At 38.9% G+C, this 19,014-nt stretch overlaps 1 protein-coding gene across 1 annotated transcript; it reads left to right on the forward strand.

Annotated features, from left to right (window-relative positions):
* Positions 1-3,821: 3,821 nt before the first annotated feature.
* CFAP36 (cilia and flagella associated protein 36) lies at positions 3,822-17,122 on the forward strand (the record flags this gene model as incomplete). The annotated part of the gene is made up of 9 exons (XM_010291706.1): positions 3,822-3,881; positions 4,792-4,893; positions 5,809-5,923; positions 6,896-6,983; positions 7,856-7,907; positions 9,533-9,659; positions 14,704-14,873; positions 15,316-15,471; positions 17,036-17,122. Coding segments are annotated over 9 exons (957 nt in total), but the record flags the coding sequence as incomplete, so codon positions are not given.
* Positions 17,123-19,014: the final 1,892 nt, after the last annotated feature.

The raw sequence follows: 19,014 nt of genomic DNA on the forward strand, positions 1-19,014 counted from the left end.
AGGGGAAAAAAAAGTGTGTTTGAGAGCATGATGGCCTGTGATCCTACCCAGCCTGCAGACATTCACACGTGAGAAGTATTAAAGCATGTTGCTGTAGGCTAATTCAGGACAACTTTCTATGGCTACTGTGAATAAATCCTGTTCCTTTACTATCACCTGACAGGCCGTAAGATTCATTGGTAATTTTAACTTTAAAATACTGAAGTCATGAAACTAAGGCTTCCAAATCCATTTTATTTCTAGGGACTTACTAACATCAAGCTCAAAGTAGAATGGTTCTTACTATTAAAGTATTCTATCTACTTGCCCTTACTCCTTCCTCCCCTCCATCCTGCTGTGGGCTCCAGGACAGCTTCTGTAACAGTTGACCTCAGCGGGCCCGGCCGTGTCTTTTGTTGTGTGGGCATTCTTATTAGGGTCCATTAAGAATTTTTATTTCACATGCAAACAGATGCACCTCTGATTCAGATCACAGCTTCTAAACAAGTTGCTTCTCGGTTAATCTGAATTGTTTGTACCCTTCCCAAGCTTTGTGTGAGGCAAGATCCTCATGAGTACGTACACCATTCCCCAGTATACTGGGAAATGAGAAAGGTAAAGCTGCTAGACTCTTTACAGCTAGAAAGCAATAGAGAAATCTAGGCTAGAAGTCTTCTCTTGGAAAGTCTGCCTAAACTCAAGGTGGGTCAAGCATTCTGATCATCATGCAAAGGACCTGCGTTTAGGAATCAGGGGAATTGATTATCCCTCTCTGGAGCAATGATCTCTCTTTAGAAGGTTGAGGGGAATTTACTGGCTGTAAGAAGATTTATGGAACCTCTGTAAATTTCCATGTAGTGCGAGGCAGGCTTATATAATGGCCACTTCCTGCCAGTTTGCTTCTACATTAGAAATTGGAGGAACAAAGTAGAGAAACCACTTGCAGTAAATGATCTTCCAAGGGATCATTTGTGCTACAGAGTGCTGTTGGACAACTCTCAAAAGCTATTGAGAAAAAAGAAAAGGCTAAAGAAGTGTTACTGCAATGCTGGGGGTGCTAAGAAGAACAGTTAAAGAAATTTGAAGTTTTAGTTGCAGATATCTGTGCTATTTGCTTTTCCTTTCTATAAATGTAGTGTGCTGATTCCATTGCTGCTTTTTTTTTTTTACTGAGCTATTTTGTCAGGACAGAATTCGTTCGCAAAACGTTTAGTCTTTGGGCTGAACAAGCAAATTAGCAACATTTTGATTAACTGACAATAATCTGTGATTCCTCAAAAACAGAATTTGAGTTTTGGTGATTGGTATGTAAAGAATTTATTTTGGAACTGTAGCTACTTAGGCCAAGTCCTTGCACTTCAACTTGTAGACAATCCTGATGGTTTTCTGTCGATAATTGTTTGCTTTCTCCTTCTTTCTGGGGACTTGATTAATTTCTCATGGCTTGATTAATTTCCTTTTATTCAGTGAAACTGAAGTTAAATCTGTGGGTATGTACTTAAGGCGAGAGGCCTTTTCAGTTTTATTCGGATGTTCCAAGGTATTAATTGAAACATCATTTGGACATAGATAAGCTTGATAATAGTTCCGAGCACCGGAAGATAAAGACAAGGTACAAAAGGAATGAACAGATACTGTTGCCTGTGACCTCCCAGCACAAAGCCACCTCACCAGTCAGTGAGGACTCGGGGAGAAAGAGAAAAGTTCCCTCAGGTTTGCTTACTGGCTCTTCTCTGTGAGCTCAAATGAGCCCGTGGCTTAGTCTCGCAGGGAAAACTCAAACTTGGCTTAACGCTCATCCTGTTTGAGGATCCTAGCGAAGTTTTTCAATTTTAACAGGGAAATGATGAGTTTGTCTCCTAGGATATCTGGGTCCCCTGGCTTACCTTGACACGGTAGTTCTTCAGATCTTTGTTCCTACTGGGTGAACAAAAACTTTGTGCCAAAATCTTAAGGAAAATAATGACTACATGATTTAGTACATGATTACATGATTTAGCCATGACTCAAGAAAATCCAAGGTCTCCATTCAAAGTACTCCTTACTGCCACTTAACTCAGAGGAGATGCTGACTGCAGCATGCTTTACTTGGCACTTAACTTCATCCTCTTTTTGTTCAGAGCCTGAAAACAGAGAGCAGTTTGTGCAGGCTTCCCACTTTGCTTTCCAGGTTGTCCTGCAGCTGTGGAAGGAGGACTTGGAAGCATCCCCTTGGTAGCGTGAGGCTAGCTGTTGGTATGGACATTGACTGAGGAGTGACATCCCTGTGTCACCTCTCCTTCGGGTGCCCAGCGTGGGAAGGAACAGTAGGAGGGAACAGAGGAGTGAAGACACGAGTTGGGGTCTGCAAGAGCTGTAAGGGAGATCCCCTCCAAAGGGGAGGAGATGCAGAAGACAATAGAGGCAGTGAAGTGTCTTCACCCTCTTGGGTTTGGTGATAATGGTGGTTGCCATAGGAGCTGAATTTTTTTAGAGTAAGATTTATGGTACTTTTTCTACCATTTGAATTTATTTGTAGATATTTTTTAAAGCTTTTTTTTTTTTTTTAAATCCCTTTATTAAAAATATTTCCCTTGGGCAAAAATGAAACAAAAGCAAATGTTAGTTTTCCAGATTATGTCATTTAAAAAGCAAGTTTCCCTTGCCTGCTTAGAGAGCCTGAACTGTTTGATTAGATTTCTATCATGGCATTGCTGTTGGTTGTTAGAAAGTGATGCAGGTACTTTCTGTTTTTGGAACATCCATCTTGCATCGCACCTTATCAAGGTTCAGAGCGACACTGCCTCAGGGCTGTCGCAGCTGGGAAACGATGCTTTCTAAAAGTCACTTTAAATTTGTGTGAAAGTTACACTAATTTATGCGCATCAGTACCATCTTCCATCAGAGATGTCATAAATATATGAAGAATAAATCACACCCATTCAGCTAATTTAAGCAGAATTTGCATTCTTCAAGTGACTTCAAAGCATGCACATGGGAAGTGACTTGTCCAATGTATAGTGGCTAATCTTGAAGGGGATTGAGGAAGTCTTATTTCTAAGCCTCTGCTTTAATTGCTAGGTTTTTACATTACCTCTGTTCATTGTTGACACGATAAAAATGTAAATTAAAAACCCCCAAACCATAATTTTCAGTTTCTCTTATTTTCTGCTGCTTCCATTTATTCTGCAGTGTAGAGAGCACTAGCTTGATATTTCCAGTCAAGAGTTCTTAATACGAACTTACATGAATGTGATTAATATGGCCTATACTGTACGGATGCCCATTTTGTCTAAATCAGAATAGATACAATTAAAAAATAACTTATCTGCAGCAGATTTCCTCTTTGTGGTTATCTATTTTTATGCAGGCAGGGTCTCATTTTCCTGCATCACCTTGGCTTCTTGCTAAATAAACAGAATTTTAAAATAATTGGTTTAAGTCACTAATACATCCTCCACGTAAATACATGGGGAGAGAGAGTGAAATTTCCTGCTTTATGTATGTCATCTGCCATCTTAGAACAATCTTACGCAGGTTCATACGGTAGCTGTTGTATGAAGTCTTACTTCTTGGTGTACGTATCTGCTAAATCCCCAACTTGCTTAGAAATGTGCTTCTATTATGAGTGTATGCTTTCCCAATATTACATTATGAAATTTAATGACATTAAATTACCAAAAGTACGTGCTTAGCCTGAATGTGTGGAAAAATACATTATTCTTACCATCAATCATGGCCTGTATTTTCATATGATTAAGTATATGACCTTGTAAAGGTTAATCTTGAAGACATAAGTCAATCTGTGGTGTGTACACTAACTCCAAAATGTGTGTGTGTGGTTTGTTTTCCCTGCAGTTTTTGATGATGAAGAAGAAAGCAAGTTGTCTTACACAGAAATTTATCAGGAGTACCAAGCTCTGGTGAGCATACATTTCTAAGAAATATTATTTAAAATGTTAAAGTAGCATTTAGATGAACTTCTAATTGTGTTATCTTTGTTATTTACTGATTTTGAAATTTTCTAATATTGCCTATTATAAGTGTTATTTGGAAATCCTTGGAGTCATAGTTGTCATATGCATTTTTGTGCTTAACCACCAGATACGTACAAAAGAAACTTTAACATACAGACATACCTCTTACGCTATCTTACATATTTTCATTAAAATTAATCTCTCTGCTAGCTGAAATACTGCCCTAATAACCTTGATAATGTTCATATTTTCTGTCAAGTTAAAATGACAAAGAGCACGATGTCTGAGAACATATATAACTTGTATTTTGTTCACTGATGAGTCTGGTAAATCATTTGAAATAACTTTCAATTATCAGAAAAAACGGCAAGAGGTTTTTGGAGCTTGCTCAGAATACCTATAAACCAATCTGCATGCAGATTTAAAAAAATTTTTTTTTTGGTAACAAGGCTTAGTAATTCTTTATGTTAATAAATACAGACCAGCCTCCATTTTGGCTCTGACCCTGAAGGGTTTCAGGCATGCAGACTGGCAAGAACCCTTTTGCCTACAGGGCAAAAAATGATGAGGAATACTAGCCAGGAGTCTGGGGAGAAGGTAGAGAAGTCAGATTCTTGGAAATTGGAGAAGCTAAATTAAGTAGCAATCAAATTTACCAATAAAAAGGCTTATTTTGAACAGTTCATGAAAGGAAGTAAAGCCTGATATATCAGAAAAATTGGTTATACTATTGCAAGGACTTTCCTTTGAGTTTAAAATATACAATGTCAGCAGAAAAAATAGATGATTATGAAAAAAATGAATATGATTCTTAGGGAAAAACCTCTTAGAAAGTAAGGCTTGTATTTTCTCACAGGTTGAAAAATTGTTAGAAGACTATCTTAAAGAAGTTGGAATTAATGAAGAGAAATTTCAAGAAGCTTTTTCATCGCCTCTTGCAAAGACACACACTTCACAGGTAAGTTTTCTTTTGTTTAGGAATATATGGATTTAATGTTTAGCTTTCTATTTTCACTAATACAGCAGGGTGGAGATGAAACTTCAAAAAGTTTTCTCGTTAAAACTGTAGTTTTCTAAAACATAATGTGTTTGCTTATATTATGAACTTTAACCAGAAAAATGCTCATCTTGAAACTAATGACAGATATTTGTGTGTTGTCAGACACATTTTGAGATTCATCTTCTGTGCTTTGTATTTTCTAAAACAAACCTCTAAGCTTACGGTGTTTCTGCTACCTTCATTTGCATATGTCAGCTTTATGTTAGTCTTCAGTCCATTTACAGTAGCAGACAAACTAGAAAATTAAAACAATAGACATATTCCATAAAATAAAAGATGTTTTCCTCTGATTTTATTAAAAAAAACCCCAGTAAAATCTGTAAGACAAACACTGGCTTTGAGAAGACAAGGCACGGTTAGGCAGCTTTTCATCTGCCCAAAGATCTCTTTCAGAATTCTTGGGTATTTTTTGGACAGAGGAGAGGGAGATTCTGCTGCCAGTTTAGATTGGGCTTTGTTGACGTATCTCCTCCTAGATGTGTAACAAGCTTCTTCAGAGTGCACATTCCTCACTCAAGCTTATGCATTTGTTCAGGAAGTCAAATGAATTGCAGTTGTAAACTTACACTGGAAAACCCTCCTGGTTTTCTGGTAGTATTACTGTAGACATGTTGCTCTAAAGACATAAACCATCAAATTTTTTTCTTGACTGCTAGCTCAACTTGTATGTCTGGAAAAATAGACACATAGGAGAGTTAAATATAATTATTAAAATTTAATATTAAATGTAAATAGTAATATAATTTCAAGCAGACTGAGATGGTTATGATTTCTCTAGGGTTTTTCATTTTGTGCATCTCTTCCCTCCCACAGGCCATTTTGCAAACAGTGTTGGCAGCAGAAGATTTTAGACTATTTAAAAAAATGATGGTACAGAAAAATATTGAAATGCAATTGCAAGCTATTAGAATCATTAAGGAAAGAAATGGTAAGAAGTGGTAAATGTGTGGTTTCACTTCTCTTCATCTTTTTAGCGTTCTTTTAATGACTATGTAATCTGCTCATAAATTAGTATAGAATACTGGTTCAGTTCCAGTTCAAGTTAATGGGAAATATTCAGTGGATTTTACTGAGAGTAGGATTTCAATACTTAGTCCATGGCTTTTGTACTCTGTGACAGCTGTCTATATTCCTTTTTAAAATAAAAGATTTTTCAGTTCTGTTGGTCTAAATTTTTCTGTGAAACTTGACATAGTTTTTTGTTAAAGAATTTTGGTGATAATTTGGAGTGTTAAAGCAATTATATCAGTTCATCAGCAATGACACTATTGATAGTTTGAATTATGCTACTTGCATAGTAATGATGTTATACTGTCTGCCGTACTTTGCAGTTCACACTGTATAGCTGCGTATGAAAAGCAGAAGTTACGGCCTTCATCACGCTAATACATGCATGCTTTTAAAGAAGAGAAAATAATTTACACCCAGCTTTGCTGCTTTGTTGACATTTCTGAAAGGATCTTCATCTCCCCACTCCTTCCCTGTCTTTAGTTTTACAGTTTTTTGTCGTCTTACTGCATGCACTTTTTTCCAGAGAATAATTTTTAAACTTCAACTTTCATATAACAGCTAAATTTGAAAAAGGTGCAATCAGCCATGGCTGAATTGCAGTCTAAAGGAAATGCCATATAATGGTCAATGCAGAGTATAGCTTATGCTTCACCCTTAGTCAAGACTTTCACAGTTCAGAAACCTTTGCCTTTTTGCTACTAGCAACTTGGTGCCCAGGATCGAGAATTTTTGGAAACAGTTACAGAGAGGAAGAATTAAATGTTCTGTTTTTTTGTGGTGTTTTTTTTTTTAATATTTTTTTCCTCTCTGCCTGAAGAATGATGCCAAAAATGGAGTACAAAATAATTTTCATTACAGTAATGCATAAATCTTGCCATTTTTTTTACAGGTGTGTTGCCTGACTGTTTGACAGAGGGTTCTGATGTGTTCAGTGAAATTGAACAAGAAGAAATGAAAATACTGAGGGAGGTTCTGAGGTAAAAAATGAATCAGTCCTACTTCATGTATTATTTTAAAATAAAAAATAAAGGCATGTAGGACCTAACTTTTCCAGCCTTTTCCAGGAAACCGCCTTCATTTTACAGATGACATGAATGTTCTTGCCAAATCCTTCCTAAGAGAAAATGAATGGTGCTAGATGGTGGGTGTGATCAGGAATATCTAAAGACTGAGAGATAACTGCTCCGCCGTGATGAACTGTCTAGGTGATGCGTGGAATGACGCACAACTTTAAGGGCCCCATCATTTCCATCCTCCCCTGAATCTGCAAGTAGACCTAAAGTTAGACCTGGGTTAGATGTCTCTGAACAATAGGACCCCGCTAGCTGTAATCCATTCAGGGGACACCCTGAACATTAAAGCAGTAGGCTTTATTCCTTTCTACAGCTTCCTCCTTAGTTGCATTCAGTGACTGTTGATATGATCTAATAAGATATGAGGACTGATAAAAATTCTATAGATTCTCCTCTGCTCCCAGTTCACATAATCAATAGCAGATGAATCCGTTCACGTTATATTAAATTATGCTATTTTCCCTCCATATTCTGGAAATACTTCTCTTCCTGTCTTTAAACAAGCAAATGAAACAAAGGGTAAATAAGCCCTGGAAATTCTTACACAGTTTTTTTTGCACAGGGAAAGATAGATTGAAGACAGTGGGTTCTGTGTGTTTATCATAATTACTTATTTCTATTAAGAGTGCATTTTCATTTAAGCCATGGAAACTAACAAGTTCATATGATCTTGTAGTTGTTTTGATAGCCCTCAAATAATAAAGCAGTGTTGATTTTACCTAAAAGTCACTGATACTAAGGAAGTTTTGAGTATTTACTTGTATTTTGTGTTACAGAAAATCTAAGGAAGAATATGAAATAGAGCAAGAAAAAAAGAGGACTGAAGAAGTGAGTATCTTCCTTTTCCAGATGAGTTATGTTGATGATTAAGAAATACTCTGATATTCCTGTCTTGGGTGTTGACACTTTAAGGCGATGTGTACCACCCTAAGCAAATAAAAGGTCTGTCAGGAAGGTCTTACTGATGCTTTTTTTTTTTTTAAAGGTCTGGACTGTTGTTTACGTTTTTCTTGATGGTATCATTGACACTAGTGCTAACCATGATACCATTAACCATCAGCCATTTGGTGGAGCTCATTCGATAAGCGTATTCCCTCTTCAGCATCTGAATTCTAAAATCCTGGTAATGGATGTCAACCTTTCAGTTCCAGAGAACATCTGAATTACTAATATTGTCAAGATCAAAGAGACTTCAGAGTATAAGCTTCTTAGAGATTACAGCATTCATAATCCTTCAGTAATTTTAAGGATCGCTTCATAGACAGTATAGTTATTCATTAAGTCTGCATAATACTGCCAGAATCTAATCACTGGGAACCAGAAATCCTCTGCAAGTTAGACCATCACTTGGTCTCCATCAGACTAAACCATGTAGAAAGGTAACTGAATGTTAACGGGGACTGGCTAAACTGCCCGTCGTTCAGCAACTGAGAAACAAACCAAAATCAAAATCAACTGCAGTGGAATTATAGCAATAAACCTCCCTTTCACTGGGAAAACATAGAAAAATAGCTGGAATTGTAGGCCGTTTCAAAAGGGAACGGAATCGCTCTTCTATTCTTTTCTGTCATTAGGAAATTAAGCATACTAAATTTGAGAAGGAAACTCCAGCTTTGGCTCACTTTAAGAATTCAAGTTGTATTAAGATGCAGGCTTATCCAAATCTTTATAGACGAGCCAAGAATATCAGTATTCTTGATAAACAAGCCAGATTACAGAGGCCCCAGTCAAGTTCACCTGCATGGAGAAGGTGATCATTATTGTTCAATAATATGTTTTTGTTAGAGAATGTCTTAATACAAAAGAATTTACTATTTTGACGAGTGGTGGGGGGTTCTGACATGGATTAGATGGTTGATGAACCATGTAAACATTTTCTGGGCAAATCCCAGCTGGCTTTACTATTTTGAGAGGTGGGTTGCATTGTCAAGATTTCCCAGACACATGTAGAAGTGAAACAATAGTGTCAGAGATTATCCAGACCTGTTGTTTCCATTCAGCTGATTATTTCTGTGGTAACTTTGGTACATGTTCCTGGTTCTCTTACTGCATTGTATTTTTCTGGTGGACAGAGGTCTGCTTGAAATTCAGAGGCAAAGTGTGGCAAAAAAAACCCCTACACTAATCTATTTGTAGCTGGGAAACAAAACACCAATTTACCTAATATTCTAAGTTCTGATGGTTGATTACGGAGCAGGTTTTGAACTAAAATAAAAAATGTTGACTTATGACTATAAGCTAGTAAGAACCTTCCTATTAGTAAAATAGAATAAGTAGTTTGCTTTTGTTCACTTTGACAGTGCAGTATGTAGTGTAAACAACACCAATTTTCAGTTAAATTATTCAGTGAAAGTTCTTTTGGGACCTTTCTTTGCGTTGACAGTTTAATACCTGAAGTACAGTGCCAGGAAATTTAATGCTTTGTTTTGTTTGTTTGTTTTTTTTAATTTAAGGCACGTGATAAACTTAAATCACTAGATGTTACCTGCAGCTTTCCAGGAGATTCGAAAGAAGCTGTAAAAGTTAAGGAATCCACTGGGGGAGCTGATGATTCTGAAGAAACTCCAAAACCTCCATTAGGTAACTTAATGGGTAAGTGCAATGCTGAGTGTGCAATATGATGCTGTTTTCAAATTATTGAAGAGCCCGCTCATATCAAGATTTTAAGAACTTGTCTGGATAAGGCTGTGAGTAAACCATCCTAGCTCTGAAGCTAGCCCTGCTTTGAGCAGGGTGTTTGCACTAGGTGGCCTGCAGAAATGCCTTCCAACCAGACTTGTTTGATTATTCAGTGATGTTGTAAGTCATCTCCAACTGGAGGAGAAATACAGGAGTCCAACAGCAGTTTTCATCTTTCAATTTACTGTGCTTATGCCGCCATTACTGTTAAGATCAGTATGTTCCCTGTAAGCAACTATGAACCATTTACTTGAAAAGTCACTCTTTCTGTCCTTATGTATGGCCATTATAGATTTAATTTATATTTGTACAGCATTTCTTGATAGCAATCAAATATTTCTGAGGGAACCAACCTTAAACTGTTAAGATTGATTCAAGCCAAATTGTCAGACCAGCAAAGTGAACCTTTTTGCCTCTGGTTCAGTTTTTTGTTACTCATTTTAATCTTTTCAATTTTACGTTTTTGTTTTTGAGTGGGATTGTGACACACAGAAACTTAAAATACCAAGAAGAGCTCTTTTAAGTAGTTTTGAACTTTACACAAGTTATGTAGTGAAAATTGCCTGAATTGTTTTGTAGATGGTGATTTACTGGAGAGCATGACGAAGCCAGTGCTTTTATAGGGAGAAGAAAAAAGGGAATTGCTGGTTGTGATGGAGGTGCTCTTGGTATTTTTGTGTTGCTGCTAAAGCCCGAGGGTGCTGACTTGTTCAGGAAAGCTGGGAAATTCTTACGTGATAAGTGTATATATATGTGTGTACACATGTACACACACATATAGGTACGTATGTATATACACACGTATATAGGTATACGTAGGTGATCTTCAAAAACAGGTTGCATCTCAGTGGGATTTGCTGTCCTGTGAGTTTGTGAAAAATTTGTGACTCAATATTCTAAGGTCACTTCCAAGAGTATAATTCCAACTTCGGGAAATAATAGTCTGTGCTGTCTTTAGTTACATTTTTCCTGTGTCTAGTACTTGTCTTTATGCATTCACACTGGAAGTTTTCATATCACAGACACTTGAGCTGGATACTTTTAGCCTTGGTAGTACCTTTGGGGCATACTTGCTCCTTGCTTTTTCCTTTGATGGCTATTAACGGAGTAAGTGATTGTAGGACTCTGTTCTTTTAAACTGAGTTAGTGTCTTTCACATTAGGAAACCTAAAGAATAAATGGTGTCACTGACCTCCTAAATATCCCTTTTATCCCTTCTGTCCTTCTGCTGAGGTTTTGCTACATTTATTTGGACCCTTCTTCTCTCCCTTCCACCCTTGGAAGTGTGCAGTAGGTTTGCAGGTATACTCACTCTCTTCTCTTCTCCCAGCCTTGCTTTTACTTCTCTTATTTTTGCACAGTTGTGCCACCTTGCAATGGCACCACTAAACTATATCATCCTGCAGTGGCTGTTTCCCTGGTTCAGGAGGAAGGCACATTCCTTGCAAATATTCCGTCTGCGGGACTTAATCTTGTGCAGGAGATCTGGGAGCTCAGGAGTCAAGACTTCTCAGTGGTGAGGGCAGCCCGTTCTTCTGAGCTATCCACGTGCCTGGTGAGCTGGTGCTGAGCTTTCCCGTGCTCATTAAATGCCAAAGATGACACAAGTCTACAAAAAGTTTTAGCTCCTTGGAAATCTTCTTCATCCTCGTAGAACTGGCATCTTGTGGCAGCATAGCTGTCCAAAGAGGCCACTGAGAAAGTTTGTCACAGTTTATCCTCTGGTGTCACCTTTTAGAAAAGTGGGTTTTGGTAGTGGTGGTAAAAATCAAGAAGAATCTGTACTGGGAATCTTCTTCTTCCAGACCCCTTTCTCATACAAAACTGAGGACCAGCCTCCAGACCAGTCTGTTGTTTCCTGCTTCCAAAATACGGGCTCCCAACTAAAGGTTCATATTGGGTAACGGGATCATATCCTCTGCTTGACTTGCTTCCTCTTGGTGCCAGATACAACTCTGGGAACAGAAACAGCAAGATCTTTCCACTATCGGTTTGTGCCCCTCTAGGGTGGCAGAAAAGCTGCTCTTCTCTCACCTCAGTTGGTCCCTGACCCTCATGGCCCACCAGGGCTGCCCTCAGATCCAGGCTCCACGTTCTCATAGGGTTGCATTACTGAGGAACAGGATCTCTCTTGACCTGAGCACAGGGAAGAATCCCATACCTAGGGAGTATTGGCTGCCTTGGCAGCACGGCCCTTGTGTCAACCAGTTCTCATAGCCAGGAAAAGGAAGATCTTTTTTTCTTTTGTTTTTCGTTCCCTCCAGTCTGGCATATGTTTCTCTTACTTCAAATACAGTGTGTTTTTATTATCTTTTGCTATTTTCCCTTCACCTTGAGACCCAGGCTTTCAGTTTGTGGGCCCCTTGAAGTTTTCCACTGTATAACGAATTCAGATTTCATGCTACTTGCCTTAATTTTCTTCATTTCACTTTGCTGTGCCCCTTACAAATAGCTCACAGATTACAGCTTGCAAAACCATTCCTCCTGTACTTTGACGACCCAGCTTGTTGCACTATGGAAAGATCAGAAGGGTGAATTTCATAGTAAAGGTCATGTTCAGCACCTTAGAGTGCAAGTGACCTTTCCAGCATTGTTGGAGAACACTCACCTTTCTGGATACCTGCAGACCAGCTGCTTCAAAAGTTGCACTTGTGTTTGCACCCAGCCGCGTTTATCACGCGGGTAAGAAGGATGCAGCATCTGCCGGAGTGGTTCCGGGTTCTTGTATTTTGAGAAGATTCTGAAATAGTTGTCCCCAGGGAAAAGAGTGTTGCTTAGTCACCCACAGTGTGAATGTACATATAGACAAGTTCTCAAAGGAAAAAACGTTACGTACCAGTAACTGTAATTCTTTGAGATGTGCTGTCTATTTGTACGTTCACTACCCACCCTCCTTCCCTTCTCTTCTCAGTATCTTTTCAGGTTCGTGGGTTTAAGTGATACTGAGGGTCCTATGATCACATTCTACAGGTACTGCTAAGACAAAAACATCTCCAGCTTGAGTGTTTGCGATATGGACAGCAACAGTGTAAATTTACACACACACCCCACATTTCAAAGAACTACTTTCTGGTAAGTAGCTTTCCTTAATCATACTGTTGGTTATGGTGTAGGTATTTGGCATGCAGTGTGTGTTTTCTGGGTTTTTTTTGTTCTCTGCTTTTTAATCAAACAGCTTTTCAATGCTCTTGGCTTGGGGGTGCATCTTCCTCTCAGTAACATCAGTCGATGTTACTGAGATTCATGTTACAAGGATTCTTTCTAGCAATTTTAACTCTGACCTCTCGTTGCCTCTTAGAGACTTCTAAGAGAAGTCTTATCCGTCACAAAAAGACATTCTTTGGAGCATCAAGATTCCCAGCAGACCTATTTCAGTGAAATGCAAATTCTTCAGCTTGACTCTTTACATATTTTTTCACATTTCTGTCTGGGTTTGTTTTCCCTACTTTGAATAACATTTCCTCTTCTTTGCTTTGTCATTTTCTGTACTAAAGCAAGCAGCAATGTTGAAGAGCTAAACGTATATTACTTGCTGTAACCGAAAGAAACAATTGAGTGGTGTTCACCCTACACTAGCTTCAGTGGAGCTAGCTTTGCCATCTGGCCAGTAGAGACAAAAGAGAGTACACATACCTCAGTACTTACGCAAGTTATTTCTCAACATTACAGAAAAATCCATGGTCCAGCCTTTAGAATTGCAATCGGCTACATTCAGTTACTTGTATTGGTTCAGATATTATCGATAGACTCAAACTGACTGAACACAGAGTAAAACTTGCGTTTCAGTACCTGTATTCTTGCATCTATATGGATATTTTCAGGCATATTTTAAAACAATCGAAAGCCTCTTCATTTTTCATAGAAGTATAGTAGGAGCAGCAACCTGCCTTACTTGGGAATAGCTGCAGGTCAAGCCAAAAGAAGTCTTAGTAAGTTCTGAAAACATTCCCTGCTCTACCGTTCGGTGACTGGAGTGGCTTTGACTCTGACGTCGGTAACCACAACGCCATCCCAGACACTGTGGAGTTTGGTGGGATGCAAGGCAAATCTAACCTTGGTACCTGCAGAGATATGAAAGGCCCAGCTGGAATCAGTACAGGGTTACTTTTCTTTGTCAGCACAGGCAGCATTTGTCCAAGAAAAAAGCAAGAGGCTAACAGGGTATCGTGCAGGACTGTTATCTTGCACAAGGTGATGGAACTGGGAGAGAACGGAAGACGGCGGAAGTTGCCTGAGCCTTGTTTGCGCCGCGGCTGCCCAGAGCTCCCCTGGCACCCACCAGCCAGTCCAGCTGGGGCTCTGAGCCCTGCCAGCGTCAGGAACCTGGTGGGTTCCCACAGTATCCTCACGCTGGGGCAAGGTTAGTTCTGAAGAGCCGTGCGCACAGGATAGCTGATCTTCCCATCCCGATGCCTGTCATGTCCCATGTCCCGATGCTTTGCATCTCTTGAGCTTCGCTTCCCCCCTCTCCCATACAAATTCACTTAAATACAGCATTTTCTGCTTCCTTTCTCTGCAGCTGAAAGCAGTATGCTTGTACTTAGAGTGGCTAAAGCGCACCTTACGGGCTGCTGACGACTGGCTCGGCTTGCCAAAATTGAAAATACAATCTAAGTATGAATTGTCTATCAGCATATTGAATATGAAATTACAGGCCAAGCATTCGATCATAATTTACAAATCACTGCAGTAGATGTCCTCGCGATGCAAAACATTATTTAATTGTTCTTACAGTGCAAATACAGTATTTATCCATCTTTTTTGAAAGTAAGGTTAACTAATAAACATAAAGGGGAGAAATGTGATGTTTTTGGGAGTTTTCTTCAAGTCTTCCATTTCATCAGAAGAGACATAGGGATATTGGAAGAAACACAGATTTATTTTCTAGTTGATAATATTTCTATCAATCAATTCTAATTGTTTTCTGTGTAAAATTGCTGTTTAGAGGAATCTCACAAATCTGCGAGGGAAGACTTAAAACCAGTACGCCCATTACAAAAAGGAACAGAAAGCTCACCGCAGCCGTCCTGTACCAAAGGGAAAGAAGACATTAAGAAAAGGGCAGCTGGAAAATGTTCAGAAAACACAGCGCAAAAAGCTGGGGGGAAAGGACCTGTAAGTTTAAAACAAAGAAACAAGAAAAAAAAAAAAATCCCAAACATAGAACCAGAATGCAAAAAGCCAGTATTACATTTTGAAAGTATATTTAAGACAGTATTACATATAAGTATATATTTTCTGTTATTGTGATCAGGTGGGTTTCATTTGGGTTGTTTTTGTGTTTTTTTTTTAAACCAGCATGCAAACACTGTTTTGTGGTATTCACTAGTTTAATTTGCATAAAGTTCAATCATTCTAGTTTTAGAATCGAATTGAGCTTCAGCCCTTGTCCTGTGATAATTTCTTAATAGACAACTTTGGCTTGAAACTTCAACTTGGATTATTCTTCGGCTAATAATTTTCAGGCATGTAAAAGCATTTACATCTTATCTCACAAATACGTATTAACATGCATACCAAAAATTAATTTCAAAATGTATTTAAAAAAATATTCCAGAATTTATCAGAACTTGAAGAACAGCAGCTGAAGCAACGAGAGGACTACCTAAAGAAAAAACGAGATATGCTGATGGCGACAAAGAAGGAGCCAAGAACTAACGTACCGTTACCACCGAACACTGACCAGAAAGAAGAGGAATCGCTGCCTAAAGAGGTGAAGGATTCAAACATTTTAATCATCCTGACCACTTTATAAAAAACACCGATGGTTTCAGTGAAGATGTAATGTTGCTGCTGAATATTGTAGGATAAAAGCAGACAAGTGGTGGAAGTAGAGAGGAAGCAATTTCAAGTTACTCTTTTTGCAGAAGCTTATAGGCTAGAAGTTTTAGTGATTAAGTTAGCTTTATTTGCTTTAGTATCATTAAATCCTCATGTTTAAGTTTATTAATGGCTAAAATGATGGTTTTCTCCTAATCTGTGACCTGCTGTTTGGGCTCCCTTAAATCTCTGGGATTTTTTTTTTCCTGGCTGAAATGGGAAAAACATATTCCTTTTGCAAAGTCTTATTTTACGGAGTTAACAAATTTGCTCTGTTCTCTTGTTCTCTTTTGAGAGTTTTGTGCCTATTTCAAAGGAAGAAATCCTTGATTTCTGTCCATCAGCCACCGGAACAGAAGCGACATGATGGTGATAAGAGTTTAGAGAGACAGGGCACTCTGAGGGGTGGATGCTGCTGTTGTCTGTCCAGTTGCCTCCAGTAGGGAGGAAAAAAAAAAAAGCCCGTGGGAGGGTTGGAAGCACAGGAGAGAACACGAGTGGTGCATTATTGGAAGGGGTACAACTGGCAGTTTGCCCATTCTTCAAGGTCTCTTTTTTTGTCCGAAGGCTGTTCTGTGTTCAGAGACGTGTGACATTACTTCTCGGTGAATTAACCGATATGGTCCTTGACATACAACCAAGTGCCAAAAATCACAAAAGTCCTTGCACTGTGCGGATGATAGAAGATCTAGTTTTGGGGAAAAAAGTAAACCCTGTCACGGAAAGAAAATATAGATATACCAAAAAAAAACCCACCTATGGCTGAATACATGCCTATGCTATAGAGGTCTTTATCAGGAAAAAAAAAAAAACCCCAAACTTTTTTTGTTAATCACTGTTATGGTTAACATGACAATGCATTTGTGACAACCAGGTCTGATCTACATTTACAGGAAAAGAAATGCTTGAAAAACTCTCAAATGAGGAAATAGTTATGTTTAAAACAAAACACTACTCTTCACAGGGCATCTACTTTAGACCAAAGACCTTTTGTCTCAGGTATTTTTCAGAGTTGCTGAGCATTTTATTAAGCTCAGAACGTGCCCAAAATACTGTTGACTGGGGAGCTTCCAGAATGCCTAAGCAGCACCACCAGCTCAAGTTGAGGTTAGCCCTCTGCAAAAGATGGGCATAGTGCAGTGGAAAAAAGGCAGATTGATGTAAAGAGCCAGTCACCCACATCCTGGGATCCACTTCTCAAGAAAACTAATAATACTGGGTTTGTGTGTTTTTTTGGGTTTTTTTTAAATCACTCTGGATAGCGAGCGAGCTGAAGGACTGCTGCTGCAGCCTCAGGTTTGCAAGGGATGTTACTTGGCTGCTCCCCGTTAGAGAAACCGTCTGCCAGCTACCTGCTGTGGCTCCGGCTCTGGTGGGCAGCGAGCGTCACAAGTCCGGGCACCTACCGGGAAAGGCTGCAGTTGATTGCAGTGGTTTCTTTTTCATTTTGTTTTTAGGAAATGTCAGAAGAGAAACAAAGATTACTACAGAAGAGGAAAATGCTTGCAGAAAAACTAAAAGAAGAAGTTATTAATAAGCGGTAATTTTAAGAAGCTCATTGCAGAACCCAAGAACACAAAGTATGTTTTTAGAGTAAATTATGTAATCAATAATTGAAAGGATTTGTTTTCCAATATTACACTTAGTTTTATAGAACTTTCAGACAAGCAACTCAGTATTTCATAAATATTTAAAATTACACCCAAACACACTAAAAGCACTTACTTTCCAGAATGCTGGAAATGGACTTTGACTGGAAACATGTTCACTGAGGCCATTTAACATTCCTGCAGCATACAGATTTTCTGAACTACTGGCCTCAGCTGCTTAGTATTATATACAACAAAAAGCGAGCCTGAGATCTGTTAAATTAATTCCTATGTGAACAGTTCTGAATGAGTTAGAAATCTTCTTTTTATTTTTAAAATTACAGCACTCTGTTCCTTTTATTAGAATATTATAATCAATTATTGGTTTTCAGCTGTGCAATGTAATAAAAGTCCTAATTTCACAAGGAAGTGCAACTATGACCATCTTATTCTTGAGAAACAAGGTAACGCAGCTTGAAGTTGAGACTTTTACAGATTAATTCTGGATTATGCTGGTTTATGTACTTTTGAGGTAGTTTACCAGTCCTCGGGTCCATTTTTGCTATAAATGCAACTTTACTTGAAGAGAATTGCTTTAGTTGCAAAGCAAAAGCTAGGGCTGTCATGAGCAATTTGGTTTCAAAGCTGAAATCTTTTAAAATCTTGTTCACTGGTTTGGCTTTGAGAGACTTAAAATGAAGCAGGGAAGAGGGGTCATCGTTTGCACAATGTCATTACAGAGCTGATTACAACAGTCACTCGCATTCAAAGAAACCACCCAAGCAATTCAAGTTTCATGTAACTTTTTATTAAAATAGCATTTGTAACTGATACATGTTGGCAGATGTTCTGCTCTTTTCCAAAAAGAGTGGTAGTGGAAGGGCCCCAAGCATGGGAACACACCTGCCCCGGCAGAACCCAGGCAGCACCGAACAGCTCGGACGGGGAAACAGCATCTGTGGGGGCAATGGCCCCAGACAAGAGCCCGTTAGAGAGTGCTGCATGTCACCTTCTACAGGGATTTTAAGGTTGGTTGGTTGTTTTTTAAATGGGACATCTAATGCCACTTTACAGAGTCTTTTTCTAGTAACTATAAAAAATTCATGACATTCTTGTTTTTTCTGTAAAAAAAACCCCTCACGTTGGTCTGGATGTATTTTTAAAGCTCCTGCCAGTACTTGAGGGAAGAGGTGGTGGGGAACAGAGTAAGGACTAACACGCTTCAGTTGGAGACCCGCAGAGAACTTGTTTTGGGTAGCTGTTAAGAGAATCGGGACAATTCGGGTCCACAGACCAGGCGACGAAATTTTTCAGCCTCAGGTTAGTAAAGGCATGTACTGTGTAACTCTGCCGTTCGAGTAGCGTGTGTGGTGCTTCAGGAGGTTAATCACCATTAGCGATGGAGGGAAAAGGACTCAGCAAGAGCGAGCACGCGATTGATGCCGCAGCTACGCTTCACCAGTGAACACTTCCTCGGATCCTCTGCCTTCGGAGCTGATGGGGCATTTCAGCACACAGGTGAAAAATAAGGAGTCCCATTCTGGATGCCTGGAGCCCAGAGGGCAACACCATTGTCCCCAGGTCCACGGCCACGAACTGTCGTCCATCAGAACGCCTGTGTCTAGCTTACGCGTCGGTAAGAACTCACACGTTCCCTTTGGGATTTTGTCTAGTGGTATAGAGTTACTTTTAAAACTGCATGGATAACTAACCTTAAAAAATATTCTAAAATGGCCACATTTAAAAATCTGAGTTTAACTTACCATGTACAACAAACCAAACAAAAGCAATAATTATGGAATTACAGGGTCACATTTTAATTCCTGAATTTTACAGTTCAGCATTAA

The sequence above is a fragment of the Phaethon lepturus genome, unplaced genomic scaffold (assembly GCF_000687285.1).
Source record: "Phaethon lepturus isolate BGI_N335 unplaced genomic scaffold, ASM68728v1 scaffold11657, whole genome shotgun sequence".
NCBI classification, from domain to species: domain Eukaryota; kingdom Metazoa; phylum Chordata; class Aves; order Phaethontiformes; family Phaethontidae; genus Phaethon; species Phaethon lepturus.